The 19689-nt window shown below is 38.2% G+C and overlaps 2 protein-coding genes across 3 annotated transcripts; one reads left to right on the top strand and one right to left on the bottom strand.

Moving 5' to 3' along the window:
• Nucleotides 1–396: 396 nt before the first annotated feature.
• Nucleotides 397–10705, bottom strand: lurap1 (leucine rich adaptor protein 1). The gene is made up of 2 exons (XM_077717482.1): nt 10128–10705; nt 397–2651 (listed from the first exon to the last, which is right to left on the bottom strand). Exons 1-2 carry the CDS (start codon nt 10344–10346, stop codon nt 1827–1829), a joined length of 1044 nt encoding a protein of 347 aa, XP_077573608.1. The 5' UTR covers nt 10347–10705; the 3' UTR covers nt 397–1826.
• ttc22 (tetratricopeptide repeat domain 22) lies at nt 10492–19229 on the top strand. Of its 2 annotated transcripts, none has more exons than XM_077717480.1 (9): nt 10492–10736; nt 13210–13507; nt 14730–15030; nt 15100–15155; nt 15228–15343; nt 16053–16171; nt 16253–16414; nt 18190–18342; nt 18409–19229. In XM_077717480.1, the coding sequence occupies exons 1-9, from the start codon at nt 10646–10648 to the stop codon at nt 18946–18948; spliced, it is 1836 nt and encodes a 611-aa protein (XP_077573606.1). In that variant the 5' UTR covers nt 10492–10645; the 3' UTR covers nt 18949–19229. The 2 variants fall into 2 exon arrangements, with proteins under 2 accessions (XP_077573606.1, XP_077573607.1); XM_077717481.1 differs by lacking the exon at nt 10492–10736 and adding an exon at nt 11255–11411.
• Nucleotides 19230–19689: the final 460 nt, after the last annotated feature.

The raw sequence follows: 19689 nt of genomic DNA, 5'->3' as shown, positions 1-19689 counted from the left end.
AAAAAAACAAAAAACAAATATGCTTGGAATTTTTCATATAAAAGGATTAAATATACGTACATAACAGCTATTTTTGAATATAATTATATGTTACACCAGTCTGTTGTGCAAAAAGCTTGTGGATCTCTTATTTGCAGTATGTGTCAGTACAACGTGTGCTTGTCTGTTTATTGCGTTTCCTGTTTCACAGTGGATGACATAACATTCAACATGAGTTTTAAGGATAAAATTGTGCAATTAGGTTAATTGGCGGACGATTCAAATGGAACCAACACACACCCTGTTATATCTAGAGCAAAATGTAATCCATCGCTCCTTGAAGAATAGTAATAAATATCAGGCATAAATCTGTCGGACACACTTGACGTTATAATTTATGTGAGAGCACACACAGTGTTGGTTGAGTCATTCATTTGTACACACAAGCAGAAAGGCAGAAGCAGGCAAAAATACATTGCTATCCTGATATCATAACAACAATAGTCCATCCATTTCAAGAGGGAAAGAACAGGCCAGGCAGTTGCAGTATATTTAGGGGTGTTCACCAAACAGGCACTAATTTGCTTCTTATAAAGAATTTACCAGGTCAACATTTTACTCTTAAAAAGAAGGCATATGTATTCAAAATGCAGCTATGAGAAGCTACGGTAGATACATCAATATGTGACAGACAATAAGTTAAGCATTGATTGTTTGACCACACAAAAATATTGCATAACGTGCATCGCACAAAGAATGAGGGGAACACCCTCAGTTTTTAGGTCAGATAAGTATTTTCATGACTATAAAGCACACCGCATTATAAGGCGCACCCTCAATGAATGACATTTTTTCCATATATAAGGTGCACTGTATTATAAGGCGCACTGTATTATGAGGCACACTGTCTATTTTGGAGAAAATTTAAGCCTTTTAAGTGCGCCTTATAGTCGTGAAAATACGGTAATTGCTATTGACTTCCAGGTATGAAGCACTCACTACACAGTCACCTCTAGAGCCAGCCATTGTTGATGTTTTGGATGTTTTTGTATAAAATCTTGCAGTGGGGGAGGAGCTATATGATGGAAGATTTTGTAAACTAAGATGGCATCTGCATATTTAACAGTATTGTTTCAGTTCAGGCGTTTGTGTTTTTTTTAATACCCGACAGTGGTGGTTTTGTTTTTGGTTTTCTGTTTTTTCCATATATAAGGCGCATTGGATTATAGGCGCACTGTCTATTTTGGAGAAAATTTAAGACTTTTAAGTGCGCCTTATAGTCGTGAAAATACGGTATATATATGTATATATTTGTGCTGGAGACAACATGGTCACAGATCATAACACTCATGATTGTATTACATGTGTTTTTTTTGCTTGTTAATACATTGGCAATGAGTAAATAACTGATATAATTCTTCAGTTACACTGTAGTATATATATTTAAATAATCGGGTGACACTTTAGTCCAAGGGGATAAACTTTGGTCATCTACTAAGCTGACATAGTTTGGACTGTTGACTTTCTTACAGTGCTGCTAAATATAAAATGGTATTACTGAGGAGAGTCATGTTATCCATATATATATTTAGTATTGGTATTGGATTTCTGGAAGGTGCTTGTAAGGAAAATATAAACTAGATAGGACATATCTTCAGAAGAGCCTGAGAAATCCTTTGCTTTGCACATAATTTTCCATTTATGCAGCTAAAATCTATCTTTTGGAAACAATCAAATTGTTGTGCAAGGAAAGGAAAGAAAGTGTCTTTTACAGTTAGCATAGCAAGAGAAGTAATGAAGGAGTGGCCAATTCATCATTAGAATGAAAGTTGGTCAAGTGGGTAGTTTCACAAAAATGTCACGTCTTCTTGTGACTGCACCCATTGCCAGTGAGTGTCATACTCCAGATGCACTTTTCCATTGAGTTTACAATTATCCAAGTCAACGTTTCCATTTTTGTAAGGTTTACGTTTGGGGCTTTGTTTAATGGCATGTTTTTCGTTGAGGCTCGTCCTAGTGTGGCCAACAGTTGGTGTGGTTGTCTTCTCCATGTTTCCATTGATTTTGATTGTATGGGTATTGCTCAAAGAAACAGGTGTCTCCACCACATTAGTGCAAACTAAAGTGTCTCCTTTGTCGTCAGGCTTTCCATTTTCATTTCCGACTGTCCCATTCCCATTGACATCACTGATAACAAGGGTCCCTTTACCAGTTCCAGTTTCATTCGATCTTGTCCGATTGCCTATGACCCCTTCCTTCCCAATTCCTGCTGCAGCCCCAGCCTTGTCCCCATTTGCCATTGCAGATACCACGGCTCCGGTGACTCCAGCTTTTCGGGCACCGGAAGTCGCATCCGAGATTTGTTGCGTGGAAGAACAGATGACTGAATCTGAAGTGGAAGGGCAGTATTCGTCCATATCGTCTGCTAGGGTGTCCAAGTAACTGCCGATGGAAATGTTGTCCAGCTTGTCATTAGGGTCGTGAAGGCTGCTCCAGGAGCCCCTCCAGGATGCGTCGGGGCCCTCTCCTAGGCTAAACTGGCTGCTGGTTAGGCTGCTGCATCGGCTTGTTAGCGTGCTGCGCTCCTCCAGCAACCATTTGACTGCTTCGATGCCCTCATGTACTGCCAGCAGCTGTTGTAGGATCTTAATGTCCGTTGAGCGCAAATATGCCTGTGGAAACACAAAGAGAAGTATTGATTACCGCATTTTCTGGACTATAAGTCGCACACTATTCTTTTCAGTTTGACTAGCCCTGTGACTAATACTCATGTGCATCTTCGCTATGTGTTTTTTCTATTCTTTCTTTTTATATATATCTTGGTCCAACTAATAGTCTAAAAATACAGTACTTTTTCCAAGACAATATGAGAATGACAACGTTTCTGAAAACAGGAGATGATCATATAGTGTAAAAAAACTGAGAGGGGCATAACATTTAAAATATTCCTAAGGAACTTCTCCATTGCCCAGGGGTTTGGGCAAACCGGTCCAAGAGGGTCCAATTGGGTGCAGGTTTTTGTTGCAACCGATCCAGCAAGGACACTTTAACCCAGGGGTCGGGAACCTTTTTGACGAAAAGAGCCACAAACAATTCATATTTTCTAATGTTATTCCTTTGGAACCATACAATACATGTAAATAGGCACCCTTTTTTGTCATTTCGCCACTTTTAAAATGGAAAAAAAACTATATAAATACGTTTGACAACATTCTTATGCAGTTGCTAATCAATGAGTATGCATTCCAGAACTCTAATGCAAAAAAAAAAAAGGGGAAAAAAAACTCTAGACGTAGTATCTCAGCTCTGTCACCAGCAGTTTCTGTATTTTAGCTCACAGGCTAGCGGAGAGCCAGATGCAACCATCAAAAGAGCCACATGTGGCTCCCGAGCCATAGGTTCCCTACCCCTGCTTTAACCAATGAGATTTGTGCAGAACACAAGAAGCACCTAACTGCAATCCACCGATTGGACTTGCAGGACACTGGATTGATGAAAAAGTGTCCTCTATGTGGGTTGTAATGAAAACCTGCACCCACTAGAGCCCTTTGTGGAATACTTTGCCCACCCCTGCCCTAGACCATGTTAACCTTTATTAATGCTGTTATCTTCCTTTATCTATATGTTTTAAAATACTCTTTGCCAGGAGCTAGTTTCATATCTCCCATTCATCTATTGAAAGGATTTATTACAACCCAATTATTCTGCATAAAAGCTCAACATGTTTGAGGTCACATGACAAAACTTTTGCCTCAATATAAGAAAGCCTGCTCTTTAGCTAAGTAAATGTGGCCAGAACTCCCAAGAGTTTCCAAAATACATTTGAAAATAAGAAGGGTCCAAAATAATATAAAGAAAATATACAGTATCCATTATGTTGCTTCTTCTCTAGTCGGTAATTATTGCCCTATACTTTAGTCTGTTTGGAAGCTGTAATTTAGGAGAGAAAGAAAGAAGAACCTGATCATCTTTAAACAATTACCTACATTTTAATCCATAGCGTGCCTTAGAATCGATGAAATATGTGCTCCTATAGCAGGGGTAGGGAACCTATGGCTCGGGAGCCACATGTGGCTCTTTTGATGAGTGCATGTGGTTCTTTGCTAACCTGTGAGCTAAAATATGGAAACCGCTGGTGACAGACCTGATATACTACATCTAGAACTGCTTTAATCTTCATTTCGTTTCACTGTAGACTCTTCTGGAAAGCATCCTCATTGATTGGCTACAGGATAAGAATCTTTTAAAAAATATTCTTTTTTTTCTTCACTTTAAAAGTGGTGAAATTACCCCAAAAAATTGAAAAAACGCTGGTTTACATGTATGTATTTTGACTTTTAAATGTCTTGTATGGCTCACAAGCAATAACATGGGAAAATATGAATTGTTTGTGGCTCTCTTTGTTCCTGACCCCTGCCCTATAGTATGCAATAGAGTAATTAGAAAAAAGTTCAAAGCTGCAGTTACGGTCCACGGAGTAGACAAGACAAATCAAGAACATTCTTTGTATTGTATAAATTGTTGACCTGAAAAAAACATAGGGAAACACGAAAAGTGAGTAACAAAACGGATCCATTGCATTAGGTTGATCTAACCCTAACTCGAAAGTAACCCAGGTGATAGACCGACTGCCACAAGACAAATGTACGAGTAAAAAAAAAACAAAGCAAGCTACTACACCTGCACAGAAGATCAAAAATGAGAAGAGCAACAAGCAAATAAAAACATGACAAATCGCGGACTAGTTAGAGACTAGCAAATAGCGAAAGGGCACCAGTTTGGGACACAAATTGACAATACCGACAAGTAACTAATGAGATGGCACAGGTGCAATGCAGGAGACTCTGACGTCCACAATAGACACCTTGAGTCTACAAAGGAAAAAAACCTAAGCCTGCAGTGGAAAATTACCATCTCCAGTTTGGATCACCAAATTACAAACATTGCTTATCCTGTGCGCAAACAGTATAAGATCTTAGAAATCCCTCCTAATGATTAATAATCACCAAAGGTTATCGAGTACAACTAATACCATGAGAATAGGGTAGTAGCCAACTGTATACATGTGATTAAACACTACAATGGTTACTCAGCATAGCTATATAAATGTGTGGTGGTAAACACACTGGTCTCCTGGCACCCTGATATGAGGGGTGGGCTTGGGGTTTGAGGTTTGAGGCTTGCAGTCACTCAGAACTTAATGAGAATGGTAGTAAAGGTTCTTCAGGCCTAGTCAGCGCTGAAGTTGCATATGACCGCAAAGCTTTGTGCCCTTCATTTATACACGGAACACAGCTGGAATGAACAAAAAATTCATCTTTATTGTGACTCATGCAGGTGGGCTTTTAACTACTGTATGTTCTTGCATTTTAGCTTCCTCCGCGTATAAGCTTTACCCTTAAAATTGCCTTAAAATTGTTGAATTTTACAACTTCTGTGATAGAAGATGCCCCGTGATTCACAATTTTCACCTCCATATTCATGTTTTTTATAGGGAGTATACATGTGTTGCTTTGAAGGGAAAATCTCAAGAAAAAATCATCGCATGTGGTATTTCTGAGATACTGAATGAATCGAAAGGATTGTCTGCTGGATTGCACATTCCAAAAAGGGCATTGCCTGCAGGTAGACAAATCCAAAAAGGAAGTCTTGTGAGCAGTACAACCTGGAAGTGTGTCCGTAGCGGTCTATTTTGTCATCCCTAGGTAAGATGGCGACGCCCTGAGTGAGCAATTGCAGCCATAAGTAAGTGAGTTTTTTTCACATTTTATGCAAGATAAGTTCTTTTCTCCTCAATTTCATTTATAGATGTCAAAATAAATTTTGTTTAGTGTTTTATCTGTCTATCTTTTCTCTATTTTGAAAAAAAATACCTTATCATCCACATTTTCTTGCGTTCTGTCGTTTCGTGCATGTCAAATCTAATTTGTGCGCATATAAGCCGTACCCTCGATTCAGTCATTTATGAGTGACAAATATGGCATATATGCATATCAACATATTAGATGCTGCAATCATAAAGTGTGAAAACTCATCTCTCAAAGAGTAGCTATACATTTATCATAGACTTCAATGTATGTTAAGGTTGGAATTAAATAAAAGCTTTCGGCTACCCCATCTGGAGAAGCAACTGGCAAAGCCACTTGCAAATATGTCATATAAATATAATTTATACTGTCGTAAAATCCGTTTCAACATTTTTACGGATGGACATTTTGTTGGACATGTGCTGAGGTGCAGTTTTCTTTGGACACTTTCTTCGATTTTCTTCATGTGTGGAGCTTTTGTTGATTTTCTTCATTTTTATCTCCAGAGAAAGGACAGGCCTGTTTGATTTTAATTGGCTACACTAGAAAAAGGTGATTTAAAAAAAAATCTAAATGTCATGATTAACAGCTGTCCTCAGGTTAAAAATAATGAAGAACGTGGTTATTTTATCAGCAAGTTTCATGTCAGCCAACTGGCAAACAGACACACTGCAAGCAATGCGAGTGAACCCAAACCATCAACATGTGGGTGGAAAAACAAGCCTTGGAGCAGAAGAGATGCTATAAAATTTTGCTGAGGAAAGGAAACTGCAGAAAGCATATGATAGTCATTCATTTTTCAATTATAAATGACAAGTCTAGCATATGATCGACTTATTTTTACATCAGGGAACCGATTCCACTATTAAAACCACTAAGAAGTCTAATATCCATTATGCTTTATAAAAATAGTTTTTCTTGTATAACATACCAAAATTACAATGTACAGTTTGGTGTGTTTGCCGAGTCGGTGGAGACCTAATAATGTATCATTATGGTATGTCTGATTACCAACACAAATTGCCCCCAAGATGCTAAACTGTCTTCTCCTTAACTGTAGATCACTGATAGTAAGAATGGACGCAACACAGTGACCAGCATTAAATTATACCGACGCAACATACCACCCAGTCGCCTATAAATCTTCTTTTCATGAACCCTCCCCCTCCCCGTGTCCTTTACCCACGCCAATTTGACCCAGGCAGACATTTTTCATCATTGCACTCAACATGAGACAACATAGGCTTGATTATCATGTCTTTTCTATCCTCCAGTTCATTCTCTTTATGTATAAAACCTCTCAAAAACTTCTAGTCATTGTTTCCTTTATGCATCTATTTTTAAATTTAACATGTAAACATACTGTACAACACAGCATCTAATTATTGGGTGCTCAACCCTATTTTAATATCAGTCTTGTTTGATGAATCAGAGCTTTTTTCCCACTCTTGAGACAAATCCCTTTGCATAATGCAAATATAAAGATTTAACAATTATTATATGTCAACAATAGTCGATTTGGTATCAATTGTGCAAGTCTTTAGCAGTGAAGGAGGAGGCTGTTTTCCAATATTGACAGATGGCAGACTAATTCAATGATATTGCTTCATGGCAACATATTTTGTGCAAAAAGACTGACATTATTCGCATAAAGAGGCTAGAAAGTCAATATAACAAATGACAGGAAGAGGAAAATAAAAACAAGAAGAAAAAACGGTCAACTTGTCCCCTGTAGGCATTTAACCTTGAATTGTGTGTGACTCATGCAGAGCTTCCTGCAGGAATTATAAAGTACTTTCCTAAAGTGCATTCATTTTATGAACCACTTATCCTCACAAGGTGCAGGAGCCTATCACAGCCAACTATGGGCACCAGGTGGGGGACACCCTGAATTGGGGGCCAGCCAATCACAGGGTACAATAAGACAGACAACCATTTACGCTGATAGTCATACCTTTGGGGAATTTATAGTGTTCAATCAGCCTATCTTGCCTTTTTGGGATAGTGGGAGGAAACTGGAGTACCCAGAGAAAACCCACACAAGCCCAGTAACAACCCACTTGGGATTGAACCCTCAACTCCAGAACTGTGAGGGTGATGCGCAAACCACTGGCTTACCAGTTAATTATTTAATTAAATTATGATTTTGGAAGAATAAGGTGGATGTGTTATAATTGGATTGGATAACTTTATTCATCCCATATTTGGGAAATTTCATTGTGATAATGTATACGATTGTAACAGTGAAAGAAAACTGTTAAAAAATGTATGACAAGTTTGACAAAATGGTACAAAAAGACTCACAGAATATTAGAAAATGCACTTTCAGCATTTGATATTATCTTTTTCTATGGTTAATATGGGCAGAGTGAAGACCAATGTGTGTGTATATAGTCCATTCATCTCCATGGAAAGACAGAGAAGTTTTAAAAAAAAGTGATAAAATCTCATATATGGATTTATACATAGCAGAGTCCACCTGCCATTTTTAAAGCAACTTTTTTTAGATGATCACAATAATTATAAACCAAGTTTAAACCATTGAATTTGTTGAAAAATACTTAAAAATAAATCAACAAGAAATGGTAGGGAGAGACCATCTTTTCTGTCTGGTTCATTTTGTTGCTAATTCTCGGTGGTGGTCCACATTAAGTGGGAAAAAAAACATGTTAGGGAAAAAAATGTCTTAGTGTTTATCTTTGTATGAAGGGTGCAGATAAATTGCAGTGTTCAAAAGTCTACTGCTGTGTTCTTAATATAGCAAAGTACTCTCAAATGACAATGAAACATTTGCTGAGTAGAGCTTCATGAGGAAATTCCACACATTTGGAAATAGAAAGTGGCTCTTTGTCACATTCACTTTTCTATTTTCTTGCAGCTATGATTCATGGCCCAAAATGTTAATCAATTCTACTGTTTGTTTGGTTTTAGTGGAGCTCAAACGGCCATCTGTCATTTGGCCAATCTCATTTTGCGCTTCAGTCAATCACATTCAAATGAGGAGCATGATCCGCACATTCTCATTAATATGTATACTTTTGAAATGTATTTTTGGCATTTCTACCACAGAACTCATTTGTCTAATAAGGTATACTAGCGAGATTGTCCCATATACTTGGATTTAATTGAAGGTAAAGATTTTATCATTTTATTCATGTTAATTCATTCTAGGGTGGTACGATGGCCTAACTATTCTGAGATTGACTGTTCAATCCCCCAGTGGTTAAGACAGCATGGCTTTTCTCTGGGTACTCCAGTTTCCTCCCACATTCCAAAGACATGCATGCTAGTCTGATTGGACACTCTAAACTGCCCTTAGGTATGAGTGCGAGCATGAATGGTTATCTGTCTTTTTGTGCCCTGCGATTGGCTGGCAACCATAGGGTGTCCCCAGCATGGTGAATAAAGTTAGCTGGGGTTGGCTCCAGCACCCTTGCAATTCTTGAAAGAACAAGCGGCTCGGAAAATGAATAACTAATATTTTCTATCGAGATTTGAGTCAAAAGTAGAGGCAACTCCATCTTTAAAAATTTAAAACACAATATTGTCATTAGGGTCTAGTAGTGGATTAAGTGGTTAGCAAGTCAGCCTCACTGCTCTGGGTCTTGGGTTCAAATCCAAGTGGGTCCACCCGTGTGGAGTTTGCATGTTGCCTATGTGGGATTTCCAGGGGTACTCTGGTTTCCTCTCACATTCCAAAAACATGCATGATAGGCTAATTGGACACTGTGTATTGCCCCTAGGCTGGCCACCAGTTCAGGGTGTCCCCTACCTCTGACCCAAAGTAAGCTAGGATAGGCTCCAGCACCCCCCACAACCCTAATGAGGAATTCAAAAATTCTGTTTTACATATTTATTTTGAGATTTACAAAAATGCCCTTTGAACTAAAAACAACACAAACAGAAGAGTAAAAATGGCTATTAATGATTTATAAAGGGGAAACACCTGAAATATCCCTTACACATCTATTATATTCATTTGAATTTGATTGTAAAACAGAAAGTCAGCACTCATCATTTACTTTCTCGGGCCGCACAGAATAATGTGGTGGGCCAGATCTGGCCCCGGAGCCGCCAATTTGACACCTGTGTTTTGGATTGGATATAATGGGTTTACCATGCCTCTTTTTTTGTGTGTGTTTAGCACATGCAAAGCACCCATAAGAGGCTGAGTCACTAAACACTCATGTATCCATACAAACAGTGAATAGGTGGACAGTGCAGAGCTGTAAATAAAGGTGTTATACTGTGTCATTCATTGCACTTGTCTGTTTTATAAAATGCTCAGGAAAAAAAGATGCATTTTCGCGTGCACTGTGACGTATTGGACTGGACTCCTACCATTTCAGTCTTTAGTTTTCTGATCTTTTCATCCAGGCTCATCTTCCCCATCTCCTTTTCGGTTTCCTCCACAGCGGGAGTCAGTTCGTCTTGTCCCCGGAGAGATGATGCCTCTTCCCGCATCCACCTGAGCAAACCTTCGGGTGTCTTCCGGCCGATTTTCGCCTCTATGTCTCTCAGGTCCGGAGTGTTGTCACAAAAAGTTCCGTCATCCATCATGGCCAGGGAGCGCTGGTTAAAAAGAATTGTTGGAGAAAATATTTCCTTCAGTTGTGATGTTGCTTTCTAGGCAATTGTCAGTAAACGCAACACTCCGTGGCATCACATACGAACACAGTGGGGGCAGATTGCGACAGCCTGGAAAAACAAACTGTCAGCATCCCACGCAACAAGGAGCGTCTATCAAAGCTAAATATAACGGAAATAGATTCCAAGTGTGTGGCTCAAGACTACGTGTGAGTGCTCCCGACTGGAAGCCCCCTTAATAACCGTGGCTAAACTGCGCACATTCCACCTGCATGATGACAGCCGCCTGCCTGCCTCACCGCAGAGAAGCAGGGAACTCGAACTCAAGTCTGTCAAGGCTACCTGAAAGTGTCACCGCTTCCGGTAAGTCCTTTCAAAGTTAAACAGCGCGGGAAACACGTCGGGCTTCTGCTGAAAGTACCAAAACAGGACAATAAAACATGTGCAGGGTAAATAAGGCTTATCCCTATTTCATAAATGTGTAAAAAAAAATAAATAAGGCACTCTCGGAATAATCAAAATGTGCGTATTTTAGCATGAAGCTTTATTTAATTGAATTGAATGTTTTTATTGTCATGATGCAAGTATAATGAGATTTAAGGCTTCACTACAAAGTGCACAAATTACAACAAACAAATAAGTTATCAACAAATAAATAATTAATAACTGAGGGGTATGGGGTATATGGGGTATGTTAGGATTCTCGTGCATCGTAAGAAATTGACATTTCTATAGTGGCCAAAAACGGCTGTTAGATCTTAATAGACGAGTGATTGGATTTATTGATCTACTCTAAGTGCGTAAACTCAATCTTTTATTCTTTTATATCATTGTTTTTACATGATGTCCCTAAACGCACTGCGTGGCTAATTGGTTGTATGGAGGGACACCTTTCGACGTCATTTCTAAGCGACATTTTCGGACGACTTTCGGCCAGCGTGTCTCCAGGTGCTCCCTAAAACACCTTTTTTTTAATGTCCTGAAGTGTAGACTCAGCGACATACAATGCTGCTGGCTGCGCTAAACCTATGTTGTAAGGTAGGACGCCTTTCCATGTCATTTACTAACTTTATTCATGGCAGAATTTACGCCAGCGATGTATTGATGAGCAGACACACACACACACACACACACACACACACACACACACACACACACACACACACACACACACGCGCACACACGCGCGCTACATTTGTCTCTAAACCATGCATCGTAGAGAGTTGCATTTTTTTACGGTGGCCAGAAACGTATGTCAGATCTTAATAGACGAGTGATTAAATTCTTTTACATCCTTCAAGGGTGTAAACTCAAGCTATGAGAACTTGCAAGGATTATCGATTAGTATGCCTGACCAGAAATATGTTAACTTGCTGATCTCTTGTGGTAGTTTTAAGTATTACACTCAGCATATTTGGAAAAACCCATTCCTTAAATGCCTCCACTTAGTCATTTCCGCTTGAAGTTTAGTGAATGGATATTGCATCAACTTTAAATTCATGAATAATTTAACCTTAAATGGAAAGGCAAAGCAGCTGCTACTGTGGTTGCCAGTAATGATAATAATAATTTCCTGAACTATGCAACAGCACTGCTATTTTGAGTTTTTATTTTTGTCATATTTTCACTTTGGTTTACAATGTTTCAACAAAAATAACACCCAAACAGGGGGTGCAGTGCTGCTCTTTAAGCGATAGGAGGTGCTGCACTGCATTACTGGCAACCACAATAACAGCTGCTTTTATTTTGATAGCCTTTCTATTTAAGGTTAAAATATTGGCAATGGCTCCTTAGCCGGTAACCGGTCAAATAGTCCCAGGGGCTATTTAGCCTGTAAAATTCTTTATGGGGTAAATAGTAAGAAACTATGGCTATGGAGCCACTGCCTAAATAATAGTCATTAAATCCATATTCACCTAATGTTAAAATCTATCAATTGGCAATAACACATCAAATTTCAATAAGATTGGTTGAATGGTTTAGAAATTCCCCTATTCACTCAATGTTAAATAATAGTCATTAAATCCCTATTCACCTAATGTTAAAATCTATCAATTGCACTCTAATTGGGTGAACAAGACATTTTTTTAACTGTCCATCTGATCTTTATCAAATTTGGTGGGATTTTTACCACTAATAAAATAAAAAAATACTGCCAAATATTGTGATTATTTATTAAGAAGTATTGAAATTATTGCCAAATTTCAATTCCCAAAATGGCTTGACTTTGCCTATAGCTGTTTCTACTTACACTGTACTAACACTTATAGGTGTTAATTTCATGTAGACTAATTGCTTCTACACGCATGAAGGTGTTCATGACTATTACTTAGGCAGTGGCTCTGTAGCAGTAGTTTCTTACTATCTACCCCACATAGAATTCTTACTGGCTAATTAGCCATATGGGGCCATATAGACTATTTGACAGGTTACCGGCTATGGAGCCATTGCCTAAAATATTCATTCATTTTAACTTGATGCAATATACATCCTTATGTTCTTCATACACTTGCGTGTTCTGATTCAAAACACTCGTAAAAAGTCACAGATGGTCAAATTGTATGCGTAGATTGAAGTATTAATTAGAAAGGTTAATGATTAGCTGTATTCCCAAATGCTACTTTCCTTGTAAGACTCTATTCTACTTCCTGGTAACTCCCAAGTCCGACCTGTTAAACCAGTCTAGAACAGGTGAGTGTAGACTTTGAGTCATAATAACAAAAGCCTGCGAGCACTGGGGAGGATTAGCTCCATTATTTTAGCATTATACAGAAACAAGACACAAATCATTGTAATAATTTGTCCATTCTGCTGTGTTATGACTTATTTTTGGAAGCCTATGTAGGAGGATTGGCAGGAGAGACAAGGGTCATGGACTCGAATACAACAGAGGACATTGAGTCGCTAATGGAGGACATGGACTACATTCCGGGGCACTTCCACCTGGACTTAAACCTCAATTGTGATTCTACTGGACCTTTGAAACTGAGACATAGAGACACTTATTTAAAGCAGGAAAGTCTCAAGGGAGAACTGGAGGCTGAAGCTGGATATCTACAGTATGCTGTTCGTAATCTTCTGGGGCTTCTGGCTTTTCACCTCGACCACCTTCAAATTGCAGAGGAAATATTCCGGTGATAACATGTGTACAGTTTATTTCTTATTTAACCCTAATCAAGTTGGATTTTTTTTGGGAATCTATTCTTGTATGTTTTGTAATTTTTGCACAAGAACTTTACATTTAGAGTACAGTCGAGAGGTTCAAATCTCTCGCCCTTAGGATAAATGCGTCAGCGATACATTTCTCATCATGGCTGCTAAACAGGAATAGTCTTATTCTCATATGAATGGAAGGTAACCGGAACATGCCTGATAACGTTGCGCGTGTTGATATTGCTCACGTTTGACAATTTCAACTCAAGTAACAAATTAGACACAAGCGACTTCACCATTAGGCAGACAGTTTCTCCATTCCATACATTTTTTTTTATCATAAATCATCACTGCCTGCATATGTCACACTTTTCAGGCTATTAGTCACTCCTATAGAAAATAATCACTAACATTTTTTTTAACATTGGCTTTATTGTCATTTCACAAAATATAAAAGAAAACACAGCAGCGAAGTTTGGCAATGAAATGTCGTTGCTCGGCTTTCGGATTACAACATGTCGGGGTTGTTGAAATATTTTTTTAAAGATAACATCAAAAGTATTATGAAAACAAGAGCTAAACATATTATAATACAGAAGCTAAATATTATCATGAGTCCAATGGAGAATAAATAGATAAACAGGATAAAAACAAGAAAAAACACTTTAACTTGATGATAATTTTCTAAGGTTACATATTGTAGATGAGTCACTGTTAATAAAAGAATAAAAATAAACATATTTACCTTTAGTTCCCTTAAATAATTTCTCATATAAATTACTCTAGTATAAATTGCATGCATGGTCAAACTATGAAAAGAATGGAAACTTAATAGAAAAATACAGTAGTATTAAAAAAAAAATATTTATCATGTTTATATGAAAAGAAAGTAGCCTTAAATAATCCTTTCTATTCTTTGCTGTTTTTTTAACTCAACCATAAATATCCATGTCACGGTTTGGGCTATATAAGCCACAATATTAACATTTTGTACACAATTGTGTCCTATATGAACCAAAATATGATGTCCACGTATATGGAGGACAGGTCAAGAAGCTTAAATATTCTTCGTGGCTACTAACAACTAAAAACACGTTTGCAGTCACTGCCGAAATTTAATATTGTGTCTAGGGAATGGTAAATGTTATCATTTTAGTCAATTTAACTAACCCTTTCGGTGAATTGTCAATTTTGGCTTTTCAGGGGCATTTGTAAAGAAGATCAAGGGAACCTCAATGCCTGGGCTAACTTGGGTTATGTGTATGACAAGTTGAGAAGAGAGCTGGATGCTGCAGAATGTGTGGAGAAAGTATCCCAACTGATGGGCTTAGGTGCTGGAGAGACATCTAAGGAAGACAGCAGGCAAATGGCGGCCCGCTGCCTGGCAGAGCAGGCCTATGTTTACCCTTATGATGTGGAGCTGGAGCGAGAGGATGACTTGAGGGAAAGACTGGTCGCAGCCCTGATGCTCTATAATAGAGCCCTGGACTATGGCGGTCATCTGGTGAGGTGGAATCATGATTGGAAGAATGTAGAATTTAGGCCAGAATCAATTTGTAACACTATTTTTCAGATACCATTAGAAGAAAAAAGAAGCTGGTACTTTAAGATGGCAACCATTTATATCAGGTAGCAAACTATCTATTTATTTAAAATGTACAGTTCTGAGTTTTTCTCTCTCTTCCTTTCTTCTCCTTGCAGACTGGATGACATAGTGAAGACCAAAGAGGAGGCTGAATACTCCAGGCTCTCACATTTTAACAAGGGGTTAAGGCTTCTCAGAGAAACACTCCAATCTGATAAAACACAACAAAAAGGTAAACAGAATTTATCATCATTTTGTATCAGATACAGTGTCTACACGTAAATCACATAGGGGTGCACATAATGTACTAATGTAGATGATCTAAACCAAGGGTGTCAAATTCGGGTTCAACTCCATTTCATGTGCGTTGGACCATTTTGGATATAATTTTTTTTTTTTTAAAGAACTGGATTAAAAGCCCTAACTATTTAGTTTTCATAAATACGTCTAAAACAATGTTTATTTGAGGATTTTTTTCTAAATAAGCAGAAAAAGTCATTTAATCACTTGTCTTTCATTTTAAAAGGAAACAAAATATATATTTTTTAATTGTGTTCAATATTAAAGTGGAAAACAGAAAATATTTGTATTTTGGAATTTTAAGAAATGCTTTTTGAACTTAAAACTACAATCAATAAAAATTGCAATTATTGGCTGCCATTTTGACACCCGTTATCTAAACCGTGAGAGTTAAAGAGCCACCACACCTGACGCCAGAATATAAATTTAAAAATTTTAATCTACCAAATTATTTTTTAAATATATACATATTTTTTGAAGGGCCCTGAATAATTTGTGTTTTAAGAGAGACATAAAAATAACAGAAATAAGGCAAAGGAGCACAGTATATGCAAAATACGATAAGAAGTAATTTGGCCGGGAGCCGCATGCGGCTCGAGAGCTGTGTGTTCGCCACCCCTGATCCATCCTCTCATCCCCAGCTCTTTCCTGGTGTTACGTTGGCATCATGCTAGAGAGGCAGGATGAGTTCACCACAGTCCCCATGTCGATCCACGACTGCGGATACTCAGCCACTGATCCCCTAACTTGCTACGGGAATGTATGTTCAATATACCACTGTGCAAGTTTGGATCAGTTGAAGAGTACACCTTCAAACTAATATTTTAAATGTGATTTGCAGGCCATAAAGTTGGCAAATAATGATGCCTTCATCCTCAACCTTCTGGCCAAGCTGTTCTTTCTGCTGGGTAAATATGAGATGGCCACAGGGATCTGCAACATGGCTCTCAATGTGCTGCCGGATCCAGAAATCAATTGGCAGGCGTATTGTACCCTTGCCAAGGTAAGGGATAAACCCACGTCCCCAAACATTTTTGAAATATCTGTTGAAATAGTAAGCATGGTTTAGACCAGGGGTGTCAAACTCCCTTTGGCCTGCGGGCCGAATACAGCTTAATTTGAGATCAAGCGAGCCGGACCAGTAAACTCATTGCAAAATTACATAGAACTAACAATAAGCCCACTTTTTTCCTTTGTATTAGTCACTAATACTAATAATTAGTGCAAAGAATAAGTAAATTATCAAAATGTTTATTAACAGAATTTTCCTTTTATATTATGAACAACATATTATGAACAAGAGAATAACATAAGAACATAAATAAAGTATGTGCAATTTTAACAACACTTTTACACAGTTAAACATATATTTATTTATCACATTTTCAAGAAAATTCATATTTTTTATACAATGCAGCTTTCTTCCCCGGGCCGTACCAAACCACCAGATGGGCCGGATCCGGCCCGAGGGCCGTATGTTTGACACCACTGCTTTAGACTATGATTTTTGCAGGCGACCAGTAACACATTTGAACAGGCATTTGCTGCTTTTATGAAAAATGCATTTTGCACAACTACAACATAAACATTGAACTATGTCAGACACACCTAGTTTTCTGTTCCCAGGGTAACGTATGTCCTTTCTAAGATGGGTCGACACTAGAACTGCAAAAGCCATAGAAACAAGCAATCTGTTATGAGACTTGTTGATTTATTCTTGGATGTACTTTTATATTTGAAAACCGGAGGGAGTTTAGTGAGAAACTTAAATGTGTGCATAGGCAATAAAACCAAGTAATTCAAAGTCTATTAGAAGTCTGTGATGATGAAATGTGTGTCGGACTCTCCTCTGTCTTGGCCGTAAATAGGCTGGGTAGACATTTATTCCTATTTAATAGAAATCCCTGAGTCCTTCACTCGAGGAAAATTAGTGGCTTTCAAAAGTATTGAGGCCTACGATTATTTTGTTTCAAGAAAAAGTTTGGGCAAAAATTAGATTGTATATTTTTGAGTTATGCACGTAAAAAGTACCATTGTTATTTTAACAGAACACAATTCAAACCATATTACAATTTTCTACTCATTAAATTAAAGCTTTTTGTAATATATTTGCATATATTATGATACTTATGGATACATGTCTATGCAAACTTTATGTGGCACATGTTGGGCTCCATTTGATAAAGCCACTTGGCTGCAATCTATTTGCGTATAAAAATGCATGTGCATGTATGAAAATATATTTTTTATATTGAACATGACCTATACTTAAAATGTTTATTTTAAAAAGAAAAATGAATCAACACCAATACTGTAAATGCATTTTAATTTTATTACATTAAGGTGTTGGTCAGTAACACAACTTTATTTAACAATAACAACAATTTATTGCAGGCTAAATGTGATTAGTCCACAATTTCATTTCTAAATTAACTAGTAAGAGCTATTTGAGCAACATTTACTGTGTGGAAAAGCTCTAATCATACAACAATGCTAATCTAGCAGAACTATGGGGTTTCTAACAAAACTAAGGGTTTAATCTCCCAATCACCTGTCGCTATTTATTTTGTTTTGCATCCTCCTTTTCAGAGTGAATTTGGGAAGAAGAAAATACACAGGAAAACAGTTATCAACCTCACTTAAGCCTTCATAATTCAAGCAAAACATTATAATTACAGATGAGATATGGGCGTTATTGCAAGAATGCAATGTGATAAATGTAACCACATTACACAACAACCTCCTATTCTAAGCATGTTAGTATATTCTTTCCTTTAGATCAACACAACACTTTACGTCAAGGACCTAGAAAAAGCCAAATGTGGGGAAGGTGGTGTACCAGACCGTCAAATGTTGACTGAGGCCCAGAAAAACTTGGAGAAAGTCTTGGCTGTGTGTCCTTGTTTGAGGACTCACCTGGAGATTGCACAGGTAAGAAGGATTCACTTTTTTAATGCATTTTACATGTTTTAATTAATTTTTCATCTTCTGCGTTAGGTGTACTACTACATGGGCGTAGATGCACTGCGGGAGAGCCTTCTGGTGGATGAGGGAGCAATAAACAGTGCCTTGGTGAGTCTGTCCCAGGCCCAACTGTACGAACTGGGAGACAGCTTGCCTGACCTCCACTTGCTCAAGGGACGTTGCCTCCTCCTCAAGGGAGAGGAACAAAATGCTGTAGATTGCTTCAGATATGCTCTGGACCTAGAACGACCGACGATTACGGATACCACGGCCTTGCGGTACCTTCTCCAGGCCTTACTGGCTGTGTTCATGCAGGGGAGCCCTGATGCCAACCAAATTATCAACCAGATGGAGCAGTGTTTGAAGAAGGCTGAGGAGAAGTATCCTGAGGATGTGGTGAAGGCGGAGCTCAGGTGCCTTTACAGAAGAAACACTGCGGAGGTCACAGAGCTGTCAAAAGCTCTCATCAGAACGGGACGACTGGAGCTGGTCAGAAGGCTACTGCAGACAGTAGCACCTACAAAAACTGCTAAAAAGAGAACACTTACAAAATCCTTTTCTTGTGCATCATAAGTACATGTAATGACTCATGATGAAGAAATGGCATGAGTGCATTTCAGGTGACGTGAAAGCTAAACTGTACTGTAATGAAGTTCTGCTTCTACTGGATGTGTACTATATTGTGAAATTGCTATGGCTAATAGTATTTTATGTCAGCCATACATTTTCAGCATCTTGTTTTTATTTGTTGACTGCAAACAGCTCTTCTTGCTGTTGATCTACTATATATGATGGCTTTTTCAAAGTAAATTGTTACTTGTAGCTGGTAAAAAATTCCCACTCAAAGCACTCTCCTCGATTGTCTGGATGAATAATTAAGGCGTGATCGGTAGCGAGGTGAGTTTATTTCATGTTACACACGCGCACGCTCTCACGCACTCTCAAAAAGTCACTCTCATGCACTCTCTTCTCCCTCACACTCATGCTCACTCTCTTGCATACCTGTCAACCTCTGCCCTTATAAATGATTACGATTCCCCGTACAAACACTGTACGACGCATGTTTACTGGCGGTAACTCGTTTCTTGCTATGTGGCTCTTCCATGCTTGCTTCCACGATAATTATTCTATGTATATGTAAGCATGCGAATGTCATCCTTTATCGATATTGCCGTACGTACCGCTAAAAAATACATCCGATTATGAATAATTTTTTTTGCTTGTATACCGTGACAATAGTAACGATCGATGACAGTAGTGTCGTTGGCTGCCAGCCTAAGAGACTATCTGGATTTTAGCCAAAACGGTCTTGTT

Source organism: Stigmatopora nigra, chromosome 5 (assembly GCF_051989575.1).
Source record: "Stigmatopora nigra isolate UIUO_SnigA chromosome 5, RoL_Snig_1.1, whole genome shotgun sequence".
Taxonomy (NCBI): Eukaryota; Metazoa; Chordata; class Actinopteri; order Syngnathiformes; family Syngnathidae; genus Stigmatopora; species Stigmatopora nigra.
The sequence above is the reverse complement of the archived record's forward strand: the minus strand, read 5'-3'. Positions and strand labels throughout refer to the sequence as shown.